Here is a 24957-nt window from a genome sequence, read left to right on the forward strand (position 1 = left end):
GACTGAGCACAACCTACCAGGATCCAAAGCCCACCCGTGCTTACCCAGCAGCAGGCACACAGCTCCTCTCTGAAAACGACAGCGTCCCTTCTGCAAAAGACAACTTAATGGGCACACTCGGGGCTGACGGGAGCGAGGCTGCTTGGTGAGTGCCCCCTGAAAGCTAACATGTGCTCGAAGATCTTCCAGCGCGCACAACACCTTTGTCTTGCTACAAGCTTCTTTGGGGGGATGACAGATATGAATCGCTAATCCCTCAAATCACTAATCCTACGGGAACTTCGGAGACTGCTGAAGCCAACTGCATTTGGAAACCAGCGCTGTGCAAACGGCCTGCATCCTTGCTGTGCCTGTGGCCTAGTAGGCAGAGCCAGGGGTTCGTTTCCTGCATCCAGGTGCTGCCATAAGCCAGCGCAGGAACCCATCGTCACGACATTAACCAACGCACAGAGTCCCAGAGGAGGGCGAGTGAGGGGCCCGGCCGCTGGTACTTCACTGGCCTCCTCCAGTTTAGAAATAAAACCTTTCCTTACAGTCCTGTACGCCCATGCAAGCAAGCATCTAGCTCTCTGAGTAGCGCCTCCATCCTTCAGAGCTGGCAGGGGTTCAGCTGGACCTCCCTACATGGATCTCTCAGGACCGTCATGGCTTTCTCGGGCACGGCAGGCTCATGTCACTAGGACTTGGCCCACTTGACTCTGATTCCCTCTGATTCTACTGGGAGCTTCCTAAAAACCACAATCATATCTCATTCCTCTTCAAATCCCCAGCACAGTACACAGAACCCACCACTAGACGGCCCGGGGTAAGTGTCTGCTGCCCAGGTAACGGGATGAGGTTTCTAGGCTCAGCCCCTCCTGCCTCTGTGCAATGCCTCTCCTCACTGAAGGGGGTGGAAGTGACGCTGTGCGTCTTCTGAGGCTACGTCATCAAAGGGAAGTCCACTGACTCTCATTCCCCTAGCTTCTCATTCTCTTAGATTCCTTGTTCTGGAAGAAGTCACCTGCAAGTCATGACCATACTCAAGTACCCTGTGGAGAGGCCTGCGTCGAGAGGAAGTGAGGTCTCCTGTCAAAAGCACCAGCTTGCCTGCCAAGTGAGTGAGCCACCTTGGGAGCGACCTTTGAACCCCAGTCCAACCTTCAGATGACCGCTGTCCTGGCTGACATCTGACTGCAATCTTATGAGAGCTCTGAGCCAGAACCACCCAGGGGAGCCACTCGCAGATTCCTGAGGCACAGAAAAGGTGAGAGATTCTGTTTCCTGTTACGATACCAAGAAATTTGGGGGCAATTTGTTATACAGCAATAGATAATGTAGTAACCTTGGAGGATTTGGGTGTTGTTTTATAAGGGAGTTCAAGGGATTTTCCTAATGACAACGTTATTTTATGGTAATGCCACGCTTATAATAACAATTTTATAATTAATGCTCGATAGAATACAACCATAACATGGCTGATTAACATGCAAATTTAAACATTCCATAGATCAAATTACACTACCTTAAAATCTAACAATTACATTCAGTAAATGTTGAGATGCGATACAGAACAATATGATACTACAATCTTTTTTGGAGGTTGTCTTTTGTTTTGAAAAATTATGTTATATGTGTATAGAAAAAAGTGTAGAACAATATTCATCAATAACTTTCTCAGGGTGACACTATTATTAATTTTTCGTTTTTGTTATCTTTTTTCCCCAAACTCTACAATATCTATATATTACTACTTTCCTATTTTTTAATTAAAACTTTTTACAATCCAATTAAGCCAGCAGCTATGTCTTATTGGTGTTTCTATTCCTGACATCTAATACAATAAGTGGCCCACAGTAGGTGCTCAATAAAAGTGGACTGAATGACCTTTAAATATAGATCCTGCCTACTGACCAGTTCTATTAAGGGATTCCAGGATAATGTAAGCCCCAAAAGCTCAAAGACGTGAAAAGGCAACAGTCAATTTTCACAGGAAACAGGCTACTAAGTATAGGAAATCATTTCAACGTTGTATTCTTAGGACACGTCGTTAACCACTCTTCTCTTTGAAATGAAGTATTTTGAGTGATTTATTATAAATTTATAATGACAGTTGCAAGCACCTCTTTTTTTTCTTTTTTTTGGCATGAGAACAGAGTCTGTTGATTGCCTCGGTGCTTAAAATAGTTTCTAAGTGTCCTCATAATAGCATGTCACCTGTAAACAGGTTTCAAGCCAATGCAAATTAACAAATGGTGAACAGATGGACTAAGAACTGACTTTTGTCAAGAGAGAGTTAGCAGCAAACACTTTTTGGCTCTGGTCTTATGAGACCATTACAAAGTCTTTCACTTCTCGCCAAACATCTTGCCCCAGTAGACAATCCACGCAGGGAAAATGACAAGTTACAAGGCCCACTGGACTTCTGAGAACTGAAAGTTGAGATGTGCAGAATCCCCACTCCCACACATGAGAAACAGACAGAGAAATGTTCCTAAAGAAGTTTTCTACCAAATCGTGAAGATCAAATCGTCTTGCATCATTCAAAGAAACTGTCGCTGCAGTCTCTGAAAAATCCGGCACCGGTGCATACAGCAGACAGGAGATAACTTGTTGGAGGCTGGTTGGTTGTCTTCATTCTATCCCAGACGCAAATGTTAACTGTGAACAAAAGCTGAAGATCACAGACACAGCGGTCTACGAGTGTCCCCCAGTGGGAGAAAGACCCCAGCTCCTCACCGGCCTTCTCCTCCTCATCCTCCAAGTTTCCACCGCAGGTCATCTCGTTGGAGAGGCCTTCGTAGACACCAGATTACAGTTTCCCCCACTCACACTCCTTCCCACCCAATGTGTTCCCTTCCTAAGCACTAATTATAACCAGCAATTATTGTATTATTGTACTGATTAATTTGTTTAGAGCTGCTTTTTGGGGTCTTTTCCCCAGTCCACAAGAGGCTCAGGAAGAAGGGACCCCGTCTGCCGTGCTCAGGCTTCTATCCCCAAAGCCTAGGACAGTGCCTGGCCAACAGCAGGTACAATATATATTTCCTAATCAAACAGAAAAACCAATGAAGACAAACAACTGAATCTCATCTACAAACACTCCTTTGGACTGGAAATTTTAAAATGTAGTTTGTAACTGAGGATGTAAATGAAAGAGGGTATAAAAGGAGGGCGGGACAGGCTAGGGAATATGTGTCACGTCCAAGTCACGCCTTTTGGGAGTCCTGCCCTCTCAGGGGAGAGTGCACGCTGAGAGGAAAGCTATCAGCAAAGACGGCCGCGTTCACAGCTCTGACTCCACACCACTGAGTCAGCCTTGGTCCTCATCTACGGCTTCTCATACAAGATAACCCAACAGGTAAACGAATCGATTGTGACATTTTAGAAGGAATACTATGCAGCAACAAAAAAGAACAAACAACCTGGATGAATCTAACAGATTATGTTGAATGAAAAAAAAGCTGATACACAAGATTACATATTGTGTGATTCCATTTATAGGAAGTTCAAGCGCAGGTAAAATTAATCGTTCAAAGAAGCAGAATAGTGTTAAACGTGGGGAGGAGGCAGCACACAGACACACTGGGAACGCGAGGCGGAAAACTACGGGGCTGGGAAAGTGATGGCCCCACGGCTCGATCCAGGGGGAGCTCCACGGAGGCATACACGTGTGAAAAAAATGATCCAAAGCGAGCCAGCAGAGATTCGAAGGCCAGCCTATCAGATTCTCAGGTGGCCTGCAGCTTATTATAATATGCTCCTCAGCTGCCCAATTTGTAAAATAAGGACAACTGCACTTACCCTCTGCCTACTATGAGGATGTGACAAGGAAACAAAGAATAAGCTATGAGGGACCTTAAAATCCTCCGTGAAAGTCACACATAGAATACGTACATCGTGAAGCGCACTATAACTGCTTCATTGAAGATCTACGCAAAATACGGTACCCACGTGCCTGGATTCTAATCTTAACAGATACCGTTTTTAAAGAAAGAAACCACTTGGCAAAAATAACTTCCCATTAGCCAAAAACAAGCACAAAGCCGAGTTGGCCAAGACAGAAGGCCTTGTTCAAAGCCGCTACTCACTGAGGTGGTAACACGAGGGTGGTGGGCTGCGCCTTTGGTCTCCGTTTAGCGGACACTCCCATCTGGTTAGCAGAACGTTTCAACGACTGTTGATTCAAAAGGCCAGAGGCCAGACCCGCGTGGTACTGCAACTGCAGGGAGAAACAAAACCAAGGGAAGAACAGTAATGTTTGGAGAAAGCAGCGCAAGCGTGTTCAACTATCAATACTTGCTACATCTACCCCTTTAGAATATTGTAAATCATTTCAAATACTACTGCTAACAATTTGCTTCAAGGAACGTATTCATAAGGAGCTAAACAGAAAAACAGGAAAAGAAACCTGAATACGATTGTTCATCACGGCATTACACAATGATGAAGAACAGGGAACACTGTAAATACCCAATAATGACTAGGAAATTGTTTAAAACATAGAAAGAATTTGACATCATTTTGTTGAAAAGGAAAACAACAGGTCCCATCATAAACACGGAAACACTTAAAAAGATGTTTTCTAAAATGCTGACAGCGTATTTCTAAGCAATGGAATTTGAGTAATTTTTATTTTCTTCTTTATTTTTCACCACTATTCATACATGTTTTATGTAAATGGTTTTAAAGCCTATGCCATTTTTTATAAGAAGATCCAGAGGCATTTGGTTTTCCGCATGGAGGCGGCCACGGTGCAACTTTCCTCAGTCGTCCCGAATGTGAGTCTATCCAACACCAGCCACCTCCACCATGCCTGTGAAGTCTGACCCCAAGGAGATCCAAGTCGGATGCCTGAGGTGCACCGGTGGGGAAGTCAGTGCCACGTCTGCCCTGGCCCCCCAAGATGGGCCCCTGGGTCTGTCTCCAAAAAAGGTGGGTGATGACATCACTAAAGCACCAGTGATTGGAAGGGTCTGAGGATGACAGTGAAACTGACCACTCAGAACAGACAGGCCCAGACTGAGGTGGTACCTTCTGCCTCCGCCCTGATCATCAAAGCCCTCAGAGAACCACCAGGAGACAGAAAGAAGCAAAACAACAGTAAGCACAGGGGGAATATCCCTTTTGATGAGATTGTCAACATTGCCTGAGAGATGTGGCGCCGATCGGTACCTAGAGAACTCTCTGGAACCAATAAAGAGATCTTGGGCGCTGCCCGGCCTGTGGGCTGCAATGCGGTTGGCCACCACCCTCATGACCTCATAGGTGACATCAACCGTGGTGCCGTGGATGCCAGCTAGTTAAGGATTAAAGGAAACTATTTCAATTGAAGATCATTTGACAATCAAAAAAAAAAAAAAGATCCAGAGGGTTTCCTTAAAGATAAATTCGTTCTGGGAACTCTTGCTACTCTCATCCTGCTGCAGTAAAACAAGAGCCTAGCAAGGTTTATCATAAACACTCGCAAACATACCACAGCGTTCAGAAGCACCGGGCCTGTTTTCAACGGTTAAGATACAAGTGTCCAGCGTAAGAATAAGCTCGCTTATTCATAAGAATAATGTATTTTACAACAATGTATACAAATGGATACGGGCCCATTGAAGAGACAGGGATGGCGAAGGTAATTTCCCTCCCGTACGTGTAACTGGAATGCAGCAGTGGGGAGGAAACAGCACACTTTTCATGGGCTCAGGGCCAGCCTCCTTGGCTCTGTTCTGGACGAACTGCTGAGCTCCGAGGTGACTTAGGACACATTATCTTACTTCTCTAGACCTCAATTTTTCATTGGAAAAGAGAAATTGAATTACCTAATTCTAAACCAAACAGGACCTTTTAAAAATTCCACCTTATTGTTTATAATTTACATGGAATAAAACGCACACATTTGAAGTGTACGGCCTGACGAGCTTTGATAATGTACACATGCCTGTAAACCTGCATCAAGATACAGAAATTTTCCATCACTGCAGAACGCTGCCTTGTGTCCCACGCAGACAGTCCCCAGCCCCAACTCCTACCAGCAGGATCGTTGGATTTAATACAACTCTTCTCGCTCATTGCCGAACGAAGCTTACACTCAATCTGACACGGGACACTGATCCCCACCTTCCTATTTAATCCCATACTTTTGTTTTTTAGATCCTAAGACTTGTCATGAATCGCACTATAACAAAATTATCCTTGAAAGGGATTCCAGTTTTGAGCAGATGTAAATAAAACATTCAAATGTGAAAACGCCAAGCTAAGAATTTGGATTGAGACCATTTATAACATCCAGTATGCTTCTCCCTCCCTTCTCAAATGAAGCAAGGTCTTTCAAACATTTATTTAGAATTAACTGAACATACAAAAGTAATTCATTCTGAGGCTCTGAATCAATTTCTTTTCAAATGCTCTTTAAAGGATAGATTTCCTTTGCAGAGTCAGCTACATTACGGCTCATGGTAATGAAACTGGTGACCACCATTTAAAAGGGGTTGGGCCCTGGATGCAAAGGGTAATAACGTTCTGAAAAACACATGGACTCACTAAAGCCACTGGGCTGCACACAAACAGGGAGTGAAAGAAAACAAAACCCAGTGAAATGATCTGCTTCTTGAAAGCGGCTACCAAAATGAAGATACCCAGTGACCCAGTAAGACTGAAATGTCTGTGTTTGGAGGAGCCTCCCTATTGCTTTGTAACAGCTTCTTGACTTACGTGGTCGATTTGCTGTGGGGCCCTATGGCTGCACAACACAAGACAAAGATGTATCACATTCAAAATAAAAATGGAGCTCCTCTCACGGTGGAGAAGGGGGGGCATAATGTGGCTTTAACAATTCATCTTAGACCAATGAATTTTGTTCAAATTTGTTTTTCTGCTACAGATTTCTTCAATGGGAAATCAATGGGAGCAAGGGACAGTACAAGTTTGAAAGACAATGTTTCAAAATGTCAGCTCCTTGGGTTTCGATCTTCCCCACCAGAATTTGCAATGAGAGCAATATGCACGGGGCTTTATGGAATCAAAGGGAAAGACAGCTTGGCAGGGGTCCCCTCCTGGCTCAAGGCATCAGCTCTCCATTTGGCTCTCCTCTTCTTTGTATCTTATCAGGGTCCATGCAAGCTCAGCCATTCCGGCCCTGCTGACTCTCTGAGTGGAAGCGTCCTGCTAACTATGCAGAGTGGCAGGCTGATTTTGCCCACCTGGCATCATTTTGATCATTTGTTCAAACAAACAAGCAAAAGAAACACAAAACAGCCAAAATGCACGCTATCTGCTACCCGTCTTTTAATGGGGTTCCTTTAAAGCCTCTACCATCTTGGACAGTCTTGATGTACACTGCACCCTTGAGAGCGCACGTAGATGGAAGGACCCCTCTGCCCAAAAAACAAAACCTGCCCTTGAAAGCTGACTCACAGTGATTAAGTGACATTTGTTAATCATATATACTTATCCCAGTTTCCAGGAACACTGCCCCGACTGTCAAGATCTATACGGGGCCCATTAAATATTTACCGAACCGTCTTTATAATGGGAGAAAAGGTCAAAGTTAATAAAACTGACAGGCAGCTCCTGTCCGACTGGATTTATACATTATTTAAGCACCAAACACTCCATTCCATGAAACAGTTTAGATCTTGGAAAACAGCCGCTCAGCCAATGGTTCTCCAGCAGCAGAAGGGCGTCCAGAGCCAGCCCACAAATGAACAGGAAGAACATAACAGCACTCCCAAAGATACTGCCGTAAGTTTTCAACTGCAGGCTCCATAATGTTTTCTGTAAAAATGTATTTCAATAAACACACTCTGCTCCCAATGTCTGTGGCATGGAAACAGCTCTATTTCAAAAAGCAACTTATCAAAGTTCTAACATGATTTTTCTCCCCAAGATCAGTTTTCCACTAACCAGCAAGAATAAAATGAAAGACGGAGAGAAATCAAACAACCTAGTCTTTTCACTCCCACATCTTACAGCGGTGGGGAAAGGGGGCTTTTATGTGGCGGGTCGCGGTACGGGGGTCTTTGTTAAGTGGTGAGCTGCCACTCCGCAGTGGCAGTGTTCTCTGGGTTTTCAGGACAGTCCTCTCAGTTCCAATTTTGCTGTTAATATCCACCTTCTATTTCCTATGACCGACCTAGGACTTTTCTGTCAGTTTGCAACCTAAAGCCCTCTCTAATCAATCATGTCTACCTGTTACCTCTATACATGGGAAAATCTCAACAACTCATAATGATCTGAGGAAAACAGCATTTAGAATTGGGAAAACTTTGAGGTACTATTTTCAAAGTAATGCTGTTCCAGTAATATTAAAACATGCGAAAGTGCCAAGAGCTGTCGGGGGTAGGGGGGTGCTGGTACTCTCTGATGGCCAGGCTAAGAGCCTCTCGAATGAGAAATGACACTTTGGAAACGTGCTCCTGGGCTCAGTGTGATCTCACACTCACCCCTCTGTCGTGTTCTCTCCAAGGACCCACCTGGCTCCAAAGCCAGAGGCCTCTGCTTGCCAAACCATGAAGTGCTGAAGTAATGTCCCTACGACTTCACACGGTCAGTTAACAAACCCTTTTCCCCTGGGCAGCCTGGGTCTTCACAAATCTGTTCTTTAAAGAAGTCCAAACTTAAGACTCAAATTCAACTGGCTTTAATATGCTTCAAATTACAAATAACATATACTGGAAGGAAATGATATGAAAGGAAATTACAAAAAACAAGATTCAAATACAACGTTTCTGACTGAAATCTTGGGCTCAGAAAATCAGGTGAGCAACGATTCGCCCCGCCCCTCAAATCTTCCACACGTGGTTCTAAATGCCCCTTCCTACCTGCTCCAGAATAGAGGAAGGATACGGTTTGCCATGGACAGAAGTGCAAGAACACAGAAGGATATTCATCACACTGATCACATTCAATGTACTAATTAAGCCAGTGGCATTCATTAGGCCCAGTACTTGAAAGCTGCAGTGCATGCTGGGACCTCCCGAGGGTCCACGGTACAGCAGCTATTCCTACGTGACACTGTCCCACCCGTGCCATCTGGCTGGAATCCCTCCCTAAGAAAACGTGACATTCAAAAATCTCAAAACTTATAAGCAGATCAATCAAGGTTTGATTCCTGCCCCTATGAAAGTCAGTACTTCCTTCTTAAGGATTCACCAAAGGCTTCTGGGTTGGGGTGGGGGCTGCCTCTTACCCTTAAGGCATGGCTCACTTTTTTAAAAAAAATCACTGTAAGTATAATTACATAGAAGTTGGTAAGGAACACTAGGTAAGACACACTGATGCTTCTAGCACGTAAACCCTCTGGATGAAGAACGAGGCAGAACTAAGTTGTAACAAATCCTGGCCGGCTTAGGCTTAGGCCAGAGGGCCCACGGGAGGCAAGGAAGGGCTCCAGGGGCTAGGAAGCCGGCCATCTCCTTCTCCACGCACCGAGCTCCTGTCTGCAGGGGGACCTGTCACCCAGGGAAGGCAGCAGCCTCGTGTTGTTTCTGGTGCAGGCGTGAGGCTGGCCACCGAGGGAGACGGATGTGGAGGGCACAGACCTTGTCATTGATTACTCTGTATTCTCTACAATGTCCAGCACAGGGCACTGCCTACAGGCGACGCTAATGAATCTGTCAACTGACCCACGGAATGGCAGGTGAGTGACACTGCTGCGGCCAGTCCAGGGTACACAATGGCTCCATCACAAGTCCTCTCCAGGCTGGTCTCTTAGAAAAGCAAACACGCTGCTTTGCAGGTGTTCACTCACGGTCATGACAGAGCCGAGAAGGAATCCTCTCCTCTTATTCTAACGGCCCCATGAGGTGTGTAGGTCTGAACCCCTATCCAGGCTTGAGCTCAGGAAAAAGCATCCATAGAGACTGCACGCGGATTATTCAAATCAGAGAATTTCATGTCAGAGGAAGGCCTTGGAGAGGCCACCCCACCCCGTTCCCGTTTTATACTAGAGGAGACACCAGCCTTCGAAGAGGTGGCTGGCCCAAGGTCACACCTGGTTAGAGGGCGCAGGCCTTTCAGGGTTCACCTTACGATCTGTTTCCTGTGGGAGCAAGTGTGCTGCCTGTCCTAAGCAGAGGAGCTAGCATTTGTCACCTCTGCTTCAGCAAGGAAACAACGGATCGTCTGGGACGGAACCGGCCCGCGCTTGGGAGCAATCTGCTTGCTGCACCGCCTGTTCGCTCCCTTCACTCTGACCTCTTCAAGCACGGAGATGTCACGTGTTTTCCCTTCCTGACTCGTCACGGCTAACGTGGGGAGTTTCGGGAAGTTTTAAATCTTACCATTTTCAGGTTTTAATATCATTCAAGGTTAAAAAGTAAGTCAAGATACCCTTGAAATCTCAACATGCCAGAAAACCTAACTTCTGGGCTCAGCAGTAACACAGTCACCCTTCCAGCAGCTCTGATGTTGCTCTAAGATGAGGCAGTTACGCCGCTGCCTAAGGGGGTCTCAGACCTTCTCCACTGTCCCGAGAAGCCACGTGTACAATCCGTTTCTACTTAGAGATTCTCGCTGAGAATCTGTGTAACACATTGTGTTAGTAACGAGAAAGGACGTTACCCACGTGGCCTCACGCCCTCTCCGATCACCGACCAAAACAGCCAGAGCTGTTGACTCGAGTGCGTTGAAAATCCCTCCAAGGTGCAACAGAACATGCCAAAGCTCTCAGCCCAACCAGAGGGCACGTGACAGCGGGACCAACCCGCACCCCACGGGCCAGGACGTGCGCACGTGGCGTTGTGGGGGTGAGGGGCTGGTCTGAGAGCCCCACACACTCGTATTTCCCCTAAACTATTACACTTTCAACTAGAACAAGACGTGTGCAAACCCAGAACACTTCATCACCAGCCTGAGCTGCGGAGACCTTTGCCCCTTCATTATTGAAATATGTTTTGTTTTCCAGCTAATGAGAAAGAACCAAGTGTTACGACAAAGCGCTGGTCCTTCTTTTGAACACGGCTCTAAGGAGAGAAACAAGCCGGCCGGCCTGGTGTTATCTGTGCCAAGGAAAACAGCTACAGAAAAGTACCACAAATCTAATTGTTGTGCTTTGGGTTTTATCTAAATATTAGACAATGGTATCAGCTTCTTTTCGCCTTTTATCTCCTAACGCTTCTTTCAAATAGCCAATAGTAAAAAAGAAAGAAGAAAGAAAATAAAAACCACCTCAGACTGAGCTTCTATGGGTAAATGATCTTTTTACTTGGTCAAAACAACATCAATAAACCATAAGAAGGAAGCCTCCAATTTATTTGCCTATTTGTTCCCCACTGGGAAGCTGGATTTCAGGCCTTTCAATTACTCTGAAAGCAGGACACGGAATCGGCCACGCGTCCTGCTCAACTGTAGCACCATTTCCATGTTAATGCCATTTAGATTTCTTTTGCCTACACAGAGATCCTCAAATGTCCGAACTTCACAAACTGTCAAAGAAGTAAATAGAGGATGGACGGCAATCTTCTGCTTTCTGAAAGATCTGTAACGGGTGGGGTCTTTGGGAACGGTTCGCCTGGGACAGCCCAGAACTCACACCTTTATTAATAGGCCTTCCTCCACCCGGCTCCTACTCACACAACAGCTGTAACATGTCACCACACTTCAAAGATGCCAATCAGCTAGAAGAGATATCACTCAGCTCTCTGAACAGATTCACGAACACAGCAAGCTGTGACTGTGGCTAAAAATGGAGGCAATGACCTTCACAGCGACTATTTGTAAGAGAGAGAAATAAGACGAAGCAAACATTAAGAGAAAAGCCCGAAAGGGGGACCCCAGCACGGGTGTTTGCCTGTCTCCTGGAACCACCTCGCGTTCGCACCAGGCTCTCAACCTATCTGCCCCACATGCCCTAGTCACAAGGAAAGACCACGGGGGAGGATCACCTGGCCACTTAAGAAGGTGCAACAGGAAATACAAATACGATCACGGCAAAATCTGACCATGCACCAATGAGAGCATGCTACAGTTTCTCAGAGGATGGCGCCAATGAGTGAGAACATGGCCTCTGAAGCGGGGCGTGTGGTGGCAATCTTGTTCCCCTCGCTATTAGAGGAAGAAGTCCACGTCCATTGTGTTCTTGTCTCCAACTAAGCTTCAGAATAATCGTCCATGTACACAGGATACTATTCCCAACAAACACAATGTTACTGAGCAGGCAGAAGTCACAGGGAAAAACGACACATCCTAGAGTTACTGTCAGACTTCCACCAGAAATGCCCGACACTAGGTTCTACAGGTCTTCTTAAGGCCTGGATCAACCGTTCAAAAAGTGAGGCTAGAATTACATCTAAGGCCCCTTCTAACATTGGAATTCTATAATGTCATTAATATTTCTCTATGAAAACACAGTCTGAACATGACTTTCTAGTAAAAAAAAAACTCAACACTGGTAAAATGTAAATATACTTATGAAATGCAAACATTTTACTAGTCACCACAAGTCTTTAATTAAGGTAGTTGGTGAGGGGCTGGGGAAAGGGGTCTCTGATGCCCGATGTCTGCTATCAGCAGAAACCTACTGCAACGCTAGGGCCTAACACATACCAAATGTTTATTGACATACAATATTTATTTGTTATTCTGCTCAAACATGCACAGGAGAGGCATGGGGAAAGAACTGAATATTCCCATACAATATCTATGCTGTGTGTGTGTGTGTGTGTCTCCCTGGATATTTTTCCCCAAAAAAGAAAACAGAGGTTTTTCAAGAGAGAAATGAGTAAAATGCAAACCACTGGATGCTTCTATATCTCAAATCTAGGCACTAAATGCCAAGCATTAGTCATCTGTCTCATTATCAGTGAAAAGAATGCAGTCAAGAAACCAATAAAAATGATTTCTTTAAATTACCAGTCTGATAAATATAAAATTATGATTAGGTTACTATCAGCTTCTTTCACAGGTAGTAAAAATGATTCCTACGCGCCTCCTAGTCAGTTTACATTTAGTTGAAGAGTTGAACTCTTTCTTCCAACGTCACACAATGACGACTTCTGCTTTAAGCACCACTTTGCCACCACCATCAGAAGCAGCTCTCATCAGCTGCCTCTGCTCCTTCCGTAAGCCAGCTGTCAACTAGGGAGGCAACTGCCTGCAAATCAGGGACGTGCTTCGCCTTCCTTCCACCCCTGCTTACTTGAGATACGAGGTAGGGAGAGGCCGGAAAGAAGGAAAGGTAGCACAGGGAAAACTCAGAAGGAAGAGGAGGGGGAAGAGGGAGCCACGTGATCGCTGACTGTAAAAGACATGTAACTGTGATGTCAGACAAACTGAAAATAACAGGAGTGGAAGCAAGGAACAGCGGCTTAGTTTGGAAGCCTGGAAGAATAGGAATCAGGAAATGGGAGAAAAATCAGGAAATGGGAGAAATACATTTAGGGAGCTAGACACTTTTCCTTTAGGCCTTTTGATTTTTCTTTTTCATAAATTTTATTGGGGAACATTGGGGGACAATGTGCTTCTCCAGGGCCCATCAGCTCCAAGTCATTGTCCTTCAATCTAGTTGTGGAGGGCGCAGCTCAGCGCTAAGTCCAGTCGCCGTTTTCAATCTTTAGTTGTGGGGGCTCAGCCCACCATCCCAGGTGGGAATCAAACCAGCAACCCTGTTGTTCAGAGCTCGAGCTCTAACCAACGGAGCCATCCGGCTGCTCGGGAGCCACATTTCTCATTGATCATTTTTAACAACTGCCTTTTCCCTTCAACAACAGGAGGAATGAAGCCTGGTGGCTTAGAACCACTAGTGGGCAACGGGTCCGAGTGGCAACTCCTGTCCTTTGCACTCTGTCACCAAGCAGCAAAGGTTAAAGCTCTGCAGGCAGTGCAGCCTGGTGGGCAGGAGCCCGAACTTCGTAGTCAGGCAGCCCTGGGTTCCAGCCCCGCTCGGTCAAGCACAAGTTATCCTGGGCACTGCTGGATGGACCGTCTCTCCTCTGGAGTGGGCTTTTCAGCAGCCCAATATGAAAAACAAAAACGTTTATGTCATCAGGACCCAGTTATTTTCCTGTTGAGTGAGCACACTCCCTAAGGCAGGCTTTCAAACCCCTTCCTTATCTCCTAACTCCACGGTATCGTCGGCTTCCTTTTCCAGATGGAGAAACAGAAGAGAGTTGCAGGAACGCAGTGATGCGATATGTGCAAAAGCCGCCAGCGCCGCGCCAGCACACGGCAAACACACAGAGCAGTTCCTGTGAACATCAGACGGGACTGTCCCTCTCACCATGCCAGCAATGACTGCCTTTTCACAAAACTGACTAGAATTCTCATTTTTAATCAAATACTGTCACCTTCGACATGTCAGACAACAACGTGGTGAGTGTAACGGGAAAAGGAGCCACCAGGCTGTTCTGCACGAGTAGCCGTGTTGAGGAGGAAACAAGCTCGATTCTCCTGTACCAGGAAGCCGAGGAAGCGAATCCCTCACTCGGGTGATGCCTCCTGGCCGGCTGAGGAACTGTCAGCAAAACCGAGGACAACTCTGTGAGCCTGTGGAGACGCTGTAAGCTCCGAAATGAAAGGCAGCCCAGAGGATGGGCGGGAGGCTCTTCTCCTAGGCTGCGGAGGCTGTTCTTCTTAGTCTACACACAGCCCAATGCCGAAGACGTCGCCTCAACCCTGATGCACTGAACAATCTAGTTGTGGAGTCTTTCTCACACAGCTAACCGGGTCCTCAGCTCTGGGACATCAAAGTCTCTCTGCAGACCCCCAGAGGACATGCTTCCGTCTTTGTAGGATTGGAGAAGGTTTACTGTTGCTTTAAGGTCTGACTGTGGTTGTCTACACAGGACGTATGAGAAGGCAAAGCAGGCATCAGCCTACGCGGTGTGATTTCCCTGCAATAAATATGGGGCTACGTTTTTTCTTTTGTAAGGAAAAAAGAACCAAAGTCATACACACTAACAACAGTGGGTATGTTTTTGGTTTCAAATGAACAACAGATCAGAATGAATTTTCTACAGATCAGCATGATGCAGGCGTGATTTCTACTCATCTAAATCTCATTAGGAATGCACGGACGCAGTCCGCTGTCTGGATTCTGGATCTAAATCACAGGGCCGCTACTTAACCGACTGGGTGACCTTGGGTGACTTACTCAACTCTCTGGAGCCTCAGTTCTCTTCTCTTACTGAGACTAATACTGCTTCTCAATATTACCTGACTACTCGCAAGGCGATCTGGGATTTCACTGAGCAAAACCCCCCTCAGGTGCCTGGAGTTGGTGAGGAGTAAGGACAGGAAGTGCTGAGCAAGGGGGCGGGCAGGAAATACACACCCAATAAATGTTAACAATGCTTATTATTAAAAGACTGAGGTTCTTGAGCCATTAACAATTAGACTGAGCCAATAACTGGAAGGCCCTGCTTCTGACAGACCAAGAAACAAAGAAAAACTCTTAGTGGAGAGGGACCAGTGAAAAACAGGCCTGTTTCTGGATGAACTGGATGTGAGGAAGGGGAGTGTACAGGGATGGCTGGATTGAAAGAGTTGGGTCCCAGCTCTGACGTGTAAGTTACTTACTCCCATGATGCTTTGCAACCCTACTCAAACTTGCCCAATTCTGCTGTGAAGAACAAGCCAAGCAAGCAAAATGGGGATGAGCAGCAGCCAGCTAGGAAGGTCAGAGAAGGAATATTAACGGCACAGCTGTCACGCACCGCTCCAGCCAGTGGACCATCCCAGATGTAGGAAGTGGCCTCTGGGACCAGGTGTAGGAAAATAAGAACAGGCAACTGGTGCCACATCCAAGGTTTCCTCTTTGTCCACAATACTCAAATAAATAGGCTACCTTCCCCCTTACGTATCCGGCATGTAAGGAGCTGAGAAAGGCTGCAGCTTGATCAAGCCCGCCAGGAAGCCTTTCTGAACCAGCTCTCACAGGGCTGGCCACAGTACACGGTAACATGCTTTTCTGTGTACCTACCTTCACTCTTATTCTGAACCGCATGCCCCAGAGAGTCAGAACTGCCTCACACAATTGTACACGCCCCACAGGTGTGGCAGAGGCGCCGACATGGAGATTCAGCACCTATCTGCTGAGGGTGGGCTGGCTTGATGGATGCACATTACAGAGCTAGACATGGATGAATATACAAAGGAATGTCCTCTGCTTTTAGAAAGAAGGTCCAGACCTGCCTCGAGCATAAGCCGCCGAGCAGACCGCCCTCCCTCGTCTTCGCTGCTGCACCCCCAGGGTCCTGACAGTGCTTGGCCTAACAACAAAACAGCACCAGTGTCAGCCAGTGCGGACTCATCGTGAAGTAGGCGTTACTGTGATTCATTTACTTCATGAGTCTACACAACCACCACTTGACAGATGACGAACTGGAGGCACAGGTGGTAAGTGGCTTGCCCAAGGTCACAGAGCCAGCAGGTGACAAGGTCTGGATTGGACTCTGCATGGTCTGGTTCCAGGGTCCCTGCTCTGTAACCACGACACACCCAGCCTCTCCAGAACTTAGTACATTCTCGGCACGTCTTTTTTCAGCAAATGAAACCTAACTAAATGCCCGAATGTGGGAGGGACTTGGAGTCGGAATCACCACCGGGCATGAGGTCCCTGGGAAGAGGGGGATGATGGGGTCCACTGCCCCCCCAGCTCCCGGCTAGGCCTTGTGACGCGGCAACGTGCAGTCATATTCAGTTATTACTAATAAAGCTTTGCTGGGCGGCGGCGGGAAGTGGAGGTGCGTCCACAACCAGGCCTCCCGGGAAACGGGACCGGCTGGCGGCCGCTGGGCAAACAGCCCCACATGCACCGGCCGCTCTCCCTGCGCAGCTGGTTCTGGCTTCTGGCCCGCGGCCCACTGGCTGCCTCTCCGTCGTCTACGCCACCAATGGCTCTCGCACCTTCCCGTCCCCAGGCCTCCGCCTGCTGCTGTGAGTGTGCGAATCCACAGGCACACACCTTGTCACCCACTTAGTGCCTTCTGGCGTCTCACACCCAAGGAACGGAGGATGGGGCAAGAATCTGCCAGTACAGAGGACTTGTTACCCCAACACATACAACACTGCAGAAAAAGTCCTGAAAGTCAAAGCTCCTCATCAATGTGGTGCCAAAACTCCTGTGGCAGCAAAATCTGACGTGAGCTGATGTGAGCCTATTTAAATCTGAAATGATCTCACTCAGCGTGCACCGTCTAACATTTTGCTCCCCAGTGTTTGATGACAGGGTACTGCCCAGACCCACACATGCACTATGTGGTAAATGGACCCTACTACCTTTCAATAATCCAAAATATTCTCAAATTCACAACACACTCAGACCCCAAAAGCTTTGGATAAGGAGCTGTGAACCTGCGCTGTGCAACAGAGAGCGGGGCCCTGGGGAGAAAGGCCGTGCAGGCCAGCGCCTCACACTGCCCGCCGGCGCCTCACACTGCAGCCAGCACCTCACACTGCCGGCCTTCGCCTCACACTGCTGGCCAGCGCCTCACACTGCCCGCCGGCGCCTCACACTGCTGGCCAGCGCCTCACACTGCAGCCAGCGCCTCACACTGCCCGCCGGCGCCTCACACTGCTGGCCAGCACCTCACACTGCCCGCCTTCACCTCACACTGCTGGCCAGAACCTCACACTGCCAGCCTTCACCTCACACTGCTGGCCAGCACCTCACACTGCCCTCAACTCACTCCCCCAGGCACGCTGGCCGGCTTCCTCTCCAGCGTGCTTTCCACCACACCCAAATGCACGCCTGTCTTAGGGCCCCTTTCACTAGCCGTGAACAGTCTTCACCCTGACCTTTGCGTGCCCGATTCTTATCACGCAGGTCTCAACTTGAACTTTCCCTTCTCAGAAAGCCTTCTCTGACCCCTAACGGACAGGAGCCTCCAGGTACTGTCCAGCTCTCCGTGGTGTTTATCTTAATCAGAGTGGCAAAGAAGTCCAGACCAGGCACTTCATACATACTGTTTGCTTCTTTGTTTAGGGTATACTCACTCCCCCCCTCAGCGCACACGCACACACACACACACACACACACACACACACACACACGACTATAACAAGCTCCATCAGAACAGACTTAGCTATCTTAGTCACTACTGTGATTCCAACACCTAGAACAGAGCTTGGCACAGTTATATATAGCTCAATAAAGACTTGCTGAATGAATGAATAAATAAGCAAACACTCAGAAGAGGCCTGCAGGCACTGTGCAAGGCCGGACCCATACACCCGGCCCACATGAATTACAGGTCCACAGTCCTTCCAGGTGGTATGAATTTTTCACTCCTTCATGGGCTTTATTCAGGGGACAGCGGGTACAGAGCTGGGGGCGGCACAAGCCAAGGGCACGACAGCCTTCCAGGCATTTTCCAACACAGCTGGACACCATCTCTACCAGAGTCTCCATATAGTGTTTGCCAGGAGTTCAGGTTACAGGGCCCCACCTCACATCTGCTGGGTCAGAAACTCTACAGATGAGCTCAGGCATTAACGTTATAAGACGCACTTCAGGCAGCTCTTAGACACACTAAAATTTGAATGCAATCCTAGTACATTCTCCAAAACATCTGCTGACTCACTGACTGATTCAAGAAGTTGGACTCTACCTGGAACCCACCAGGAATCCGCTAGAGGGAAACCTCAGATGAGTCGCAATGAGCTCTTGTCGGCCCACCACCAAGTTCAGGGTCAAACACGATGCGTGTGCAATCTGCTTCCAGCACGCAGGGCTTCCATCTTTCCTAATCCTGTAAAAAATCTGGCTGCTTAGTGCATATGTTGTGGAAGAGCGGTGGAGAGAGCAGGATAGGGACAAGTAACAGAGACTGGAAGAGCGTTTAGAATTCTGATCCCCTATCTGGCGCTAAACCACACTTGATTAAGCAGATACGGAACATGCATTGCAAGAGTCTTCAAATAGTTAAATTTTCAATCTTTATAAAAATGAAAATCCATCAGCTTTGATGGATAAGTGTACTTTTTAAAACTAAGAGTAAAAAAAATGTGAAGATTGGCAACATTTTTTGCCATATAATTTGCTTTCTTTGCCGTTTTCCACAGCACCGCACATAAATCAAAGAAATGTTAAAGAAGCCCATATATCACCAACTGGCATTTCAAAACTATTTACCAAGTCTTTAACAGACACAGGCCAGCGTATGGAAAACCATGACCAGAGAGGCTGAAATTAAAGGGAGAACATTAACTCAAACACTGTCAGAGAGTTAATTAGGTTTACAAATAACTCTGCAATGAGCATGTTATGATATTTCGTGAGAACAGCCTCAGTGAAGCAGTTACAAGATCTGGAGGGGGTGGGAAGGAAGGCAAGCCAACAGAGTTTTTCAAACAGGAATAATGTACATTTGAGCAAGCTGCCTTTCTATGATTAAGCACAGAAAGCTGGGAACAAGGAGGGGAAACGATGTTTTCATAAAGTATGACACAGGCTTGTGAGCTGCAGCTCGCACTGCTCTTGGAAAAAACACAAAGGCCTGGTCCAAAGGCGAAGATCAAGGTACCCGGGCCCCGATGTGGGAACGGCTGCTAGGTGGCACAGAGGTCAAGAAAGGTGGGCTCAAAGGGGCTGCATTTCCCGCACAGAAAGTGCAAGGATCCCCCAAAGGCAGAGAATATAGTAAGTCTTCACTGAACGTCAATAGGTTCCGCGACTTGAAGCAAACCGTGTAACGAAGTCACTTTGCTCTGGGATAACTGATACAAGAGGGAAGTTCCCACGGCATCTCATCAACTTCACAAAATGACACGGAGTGAAACGACGTTATCTGAGGACCTCCTGGACTTCAATCGGTGACTTCTGTCCTGGTTTTCAAGGACAGGAGAAGGCTTCACAGGTGGCTGGAACAAGACCGCAGACTGGTGGCTTAACCAACAGCCACCTATTTCCCACACTTGTGGGGGGGCTCTAGGCGAGGGTCCCCACCCGGCCGGCATGTGGCCGCCATCCCACTGTGCACACACCCAGTCACTGTGTGCCCCCAGAGAGGAAGGCCTGCGCTCTCTCCTCCTCTTCTCAGGACGCAAACCCCATCGCACATGCTCCATCCTCCTGACCTGATCCAACCCAAGCACCTCCCAAAGGCCCCACCCCCTAACAGTCACTGAGGTTAGGACTTCAGCATGGGTCCTGGGCGGTCACAAACATCCACTCCATGACACTGTGCATGTGCTCGGGACGTGGGTGACAGGCGATGTGCTCCCCCTCTGCCCCCAGAAGCAGGGCTATCTGCTGACACCAGGCGCATCCCTCCACCCCCTCCCTGGAGCGCTGCCTGGCTCGCCCGTCCCAACACAAGGGCAGTCGGTCTAATTCTGCTGCAGTCGCTGCTTCTTTGTAAAGCTCAGCTGCTAACACTGCCGTCACCCACCAGGTACTCGTGCCATCAGTTCTGCACTCCAGAAAAGCTAACTGCTGACAGCCAAACTAGTACGTGAGCTCCACTGAGAAAGAGGTTTTAAACCAGCTTGGAGGTAAAAGAGGGGGAAAGGGTCAGTGTTTTCTTCTCATGAACTCGCTTTCATTATCTGTCCCTCCTGCTACATAATGAAATGTTAGCATCAGAGGATCTTCTTAGAAAGCAAACTAGGGACCCAGAGACACACAACTCTATTTCAAATCTGCCAGGTACACATGCCTGCACAAAGTTCTTAGACTCATGAACGAAAAGGAGACCGTTCACGGAAAAGGTAAGCGCATTACATCAAAATGTGCTTTTCCTAATACAAAGTTAAGATGCTACAAACCTATGAGAAAAGGAAAGCGACTGTATTCAAAACAGGAGTCAGAGGTCTTCCTGTCACACATGGTAGAGTGACTAGTCATGTTCACCCTCACTGCTCCCAAACCACTGACATGACAGCACATGAATAAGCCCAGGGTTAAGCCCACAAGGATCAAGGAGAGGCGACGACAGCAGAAAGCGAGGTCAACGTAATTTTAGAAGGCAGGAAGCAGAGGGACCAGAACTCCCGTAGCAGAGAGGGAAGTACCCTGCACAGAGGGGAGGCTGGGGAGGGTAAGAAGTCACTAAAGAGCAAGCCGAACTGGACTGCAAATTCCCCAAGACCGAGGGAGCAGAGGCACTCAGTGTGGTGGAAGGCCAGCTGGGGGAGAGAATAAACAGCTGGGTAACCACCAGCCTTTTCTCAACACCCTGAAGCCGGGAGGTACGTCGTCTGGAGAGGTTGACCTAGAGGCTCAAGGCTCAGGGACAATGAGAACGGGGGACAAGTCCGCACTGTGACCGGTGAGACAGCTCCCCACCCCCAGCCTTCACAAGAAGGAATGGCAACCACAGTACCCACGCGGCTCAGCTGTGAACACGTTCTACTCCTAATAATATAAAATCCGGGTATCAACTAAAGCAGATCGATGGGGAGAAAGTGGGATATGAGAGCGAAACCTTCCACGTGGGGGTCAACAGATTAACACCTAAAACAGCAGTCTAAACAAGTTATTCAGAAAAACGTAGGCAAGTGTCCAAAGAAATAGCTAAAAGAATTGAAAGGAGTTCCCTCCAGGGAGTGGCATGTGGAACAAAAACAAAGGACTAATGCTTTTGCTGTAAATCTTGTAGGATTACTTATTTGCCTTTTTGTATTCCTTTGATAAAAGTTAAAATTATATTGGAAAAGAAAACAGAGCCTCAAAGTTAAGCCGATTCCGAAAACATAACCCCCAGCACACTACAAATGTGTGTCATCACCTGGGGACTATTAGTTTACTATAGTAACACTTCATTTTATTTCAGGTTTTACTGTGACAGCTAAAGGTTTTTACAATAGCAGACGCCTTCCCTCCCACACATCAATTAATCTGCAAATTCACTCAGGTTGTAGAAATAATGAGGTGCGGAAAGCTTTTTCCACTGGTGAGCGCTGCCCTCAGAGGGTGGATGCGGTGGGCGGGGGGCAGAACCCAGCTGCTGCCAGCTGCATGCCCAAGGAGACTGGGCTGGGCAGCAGGGCGCCGCCATCAGCCCCCAGCCCCAAGGACCCACCCTGCCTTCAAGTCAACACAAAGAACATAATGGCAACCAGCCTGAGAAACTGAAAAACAATGGGAAAATTCTGGAGACAAGCGAGGGAGTGACAGACGATCTATGCCTTATGAAATAAAGTCATGGTTTTTTTAGGCTTCTTTTTATAGGTTCTCGTTCGGTGTTCACCAAGAAAGTGAACTTTTTGAAAAGAAAGGATGTGGCACTCTGAATTCAACTTTGCTCTGTAATTTGGCAAAACCACCCACCAAGCCCCCACGTTTGATTCTTCTCCTTCTCTCTGAAAGAGCTGAACCCAAGTAACCAGTGTTTCAAAACACAGAGGTTGAAAATAGTTACGCTGCTTCTGCTCTGCCAAAGAACTGTCTCTTTTCTCGTTCTCACTTTTTTTTTAATGACCTAAGTGATAAGATAAAGACATGACGCTTTTTCATTTTCACCTAAGCAGGCAAGTAAGATTTTGTGCAGGACAAGTTATCGAGTGCAGACCATCACTTATGAGGGCTGACAGGTCTCAGGGGGCAGAGCTCATCGGTAGGATGGCTAGGGTCAATTTTCCAGGGTCCACTTGCTCTAGGCGACGGCTCTTTTTCACGCAGCCTCTCTTGGCCTCTCCTATCCCCGCTCCCCAAGCCTGACAGTTTGGCCATTCTCCTCCTGGGCAGTGCCCAGGCCTTCTTTCTAGTCTGTGATAAACTGTCTGCATGTGAGTAAGCATTTCAAAAGCCTCCCTGCTTTGAGAATTCACCTTTCCAACAAATTAAATAGGTGTCTCCAACAGCCTGACTGGTAGCAAGACCACGTTTTCTTCCTCACCAGTGGTCTGGACCAGACGTAAACTACCACTCAAGCATCTGTCATTCCCCACAGGCCAAAAACAGTCTCCTGCATGGCGCTTGTCTCTTGCAGCCCATCACTCTGTTATATTAAGAAGGCCTATCAGAGCCTCTGGATTTTCAGGACAATCATTTTCTTTGCACACTTAGGAAAGCAATCTGAAGTCCCCCCGGCATTTTTGGACCCGGCATTGTCTGCAAAGGGCACAGGTCAACAATGTTTAAGAAAAGGCCACATACAGTTCGCATGTAACCATGAAGACTCCTGGTGCACTGTTCGGCACAGGTCTTCACAGTCCTCACACTACCAAAAAGAGACACTGCTCTGCTTTTCACCCGCACCCCACCCTGGGCCCACAAAGCCCCAAGAAAATGCCAGCAAAGGCATTTGGGGATCTACAAGCGCTTGACATTTTTTTCTAAGAAAACTTAAATTTGAAAAACTATGGTAAATTTAGTCTTGTGAAGTACCACCCGCCTCCCCTTCCACTCCCAGAAAAAGGGCAACAAAATTCATCATCAAAGGTTACCCCTCCGACGAATGTCAGGAGCGCGTGGTGTGCCAGCACATACATTTGTGTGTATAAATCGCCAACTGTTCTGAGAGCCACCATCGCTGCCATAACCGGATGAGTTACTGATGGAGCAGCCGCCTTCCCAAACTCCTTTGCTTCTCCCGTCTTCCTTTCTGTCCGTGTAACTTAGACCCCTGGGGTTCCGTCTAAGCCCCTGGATTCTATCTGGCACAAAAGTAAAAGGAAGACAGACACTCTCCTTCCTTCGCCCACGCCCCACCCCCCAAGAACCCAAGGACATTCGTAACTTGGTGATTAAAAATACACTATTTTTATTTCAGAAGTTCAACCATAACACATTCTCTTCTTTAAAAATTTTATAGCATCTGCACTTTCAATTTGCGATTTTGCATTCATGCTAGGTGAGCCTCTTATGTTCCGTATTAAATGTATGGCATGTGTGATCAGTACCATTAATAATATAACAGTGCCCATCTCAGAAGCAGGAACACCGCACCGACACAGCCCCGTATGAATGGCTGTGGAATCATGAGCACCACTGCAACCTTTATTAAATATACGGGAATAAGGGATGCGCCTTGCTGCTCTGCCCCTCCCCAGCTCAAGAATCAGAAGGAATTTTCCTTTCTTCCCCAAAGGCATAACAAAGCATTAGCTCTCATACATACAAACAGATCTGAAACGGAAAACAAGCGATTACCTTTGTTAGATTCCCGGGAGAAAGGGAAGGTGAGTCTAAAAGTGATTGTGGACAAATCAAGATCATAAATTCACCAAGTGCATCAGACTCAGGATTTAAGGTTTCTCAGGTCACCATAAATATTCTGACAGTGAAACAAACTGGTTCTCACGTCTCCGAGGACCAGTTTCCTAACAAAGCCTGCCCTTCGCTCTGATGACATCACAGTGCGCTGTCCAAGTATGAACCTGAGAAATGCTCACTAGAGATGTCTGTGGAAGAACCCCAAGGTACCCCTCACTTCCGGGTCTGAAAGACAGCTAAAGTTAGCATGTGACGGAGAACTGGATCTCAGCATGACAGCTTGGGTTTTTGACATGTTCCCATAAAGCACTTCACTACACCCTCCCTGTCTTCTCAACAGTCTCACTGACTCGTGACCTTCGGGGTGGGTACCTGGCAGCACTGACTGTGGCCTTCACCCTTCCCATCTGCCTACGAGCACAGGTCCATGAAAAAGAGGCTCAAGGTAGAAGAAAGGCACACATGGGCCTTTATTACAAAACATCGAAGTGCCAGGCGTAAGTGGGTACTGTTCAGCTCCTGAACCCACCCGTGAAAAGTGACCTAGTTCATTCACAGCGTAAGAAACTATCCAGGGCGCGCACACGTGCACACACGTGCACACTCACCTCAGATGAACAGCATGGAAACAGAACAAACCAAGACTCCTGGTCTGTGTAACCTATGAGAAAACAGTGGTGGCCTCTCGAGTGTCCACTGTGTGCCAGGCATTTAGCCCTCAAACGCAACAAAGGGGAGGTGCTCTTACAAACCCCAGGTCACCTGTAAAGAGGGATGGAAGCTCAGAAAAGTCGCTTGGACAAAATCACACAGCTGACCTCAGGTCCAAATGAGCCCAAACCTGCACGTTTAATTACTAAGCTATACTACCTCGCCAAATAGAATTTCTT

The 24957-nt window shown here is 47.4% G+C and overlaps 1 protein-coding gene and 1 pseudogene across 2 annotated transcripts in view; one reads left to right on the forward strand and one right to left on the reverse strand.

Moving 5' to 3' along the window:
- MED27 (mediator complex subunit 27) overlaps positions 1-24957 on the reverse strand; it is a 187900-nt gene that overhangs the window by 120174 nt on the left and 42769 nt on the right. For both annotated transcript variants that reach the window (XM_074331236.1, XM_019728890.2), the window contains exon 3: positions 4071-4201. In XM_074331236.1, the coding sequence (XP_074187337.1) occupies positions 4071-4201 (131 nt within the window). The remainder of the gene's footprint in view (positions 1-4070; positions 4202-24957) is intronic.
- LOC109445991 (large ribosomal subunit protein uL11) lies at positions 4792-5282 on the forward strand (annotated as a pseudogene).

This window comes from Rhinolophus sinicus, linkage group LG04 (genome assembly GCF_036562045.2).
Source record: "Rhinolophus sinicus isolate RSC01 linkage group LG04, ASM3656204v1, whole genome shotgun sequence".
NCBI classification, from domain to species: domain Eukaryota; kingdom Metazoa; phylum Chordata; class Mammalia; order Chiroptera; family Rhinolophidae; genus Rhinolophus; species Rhinolophus sinicus.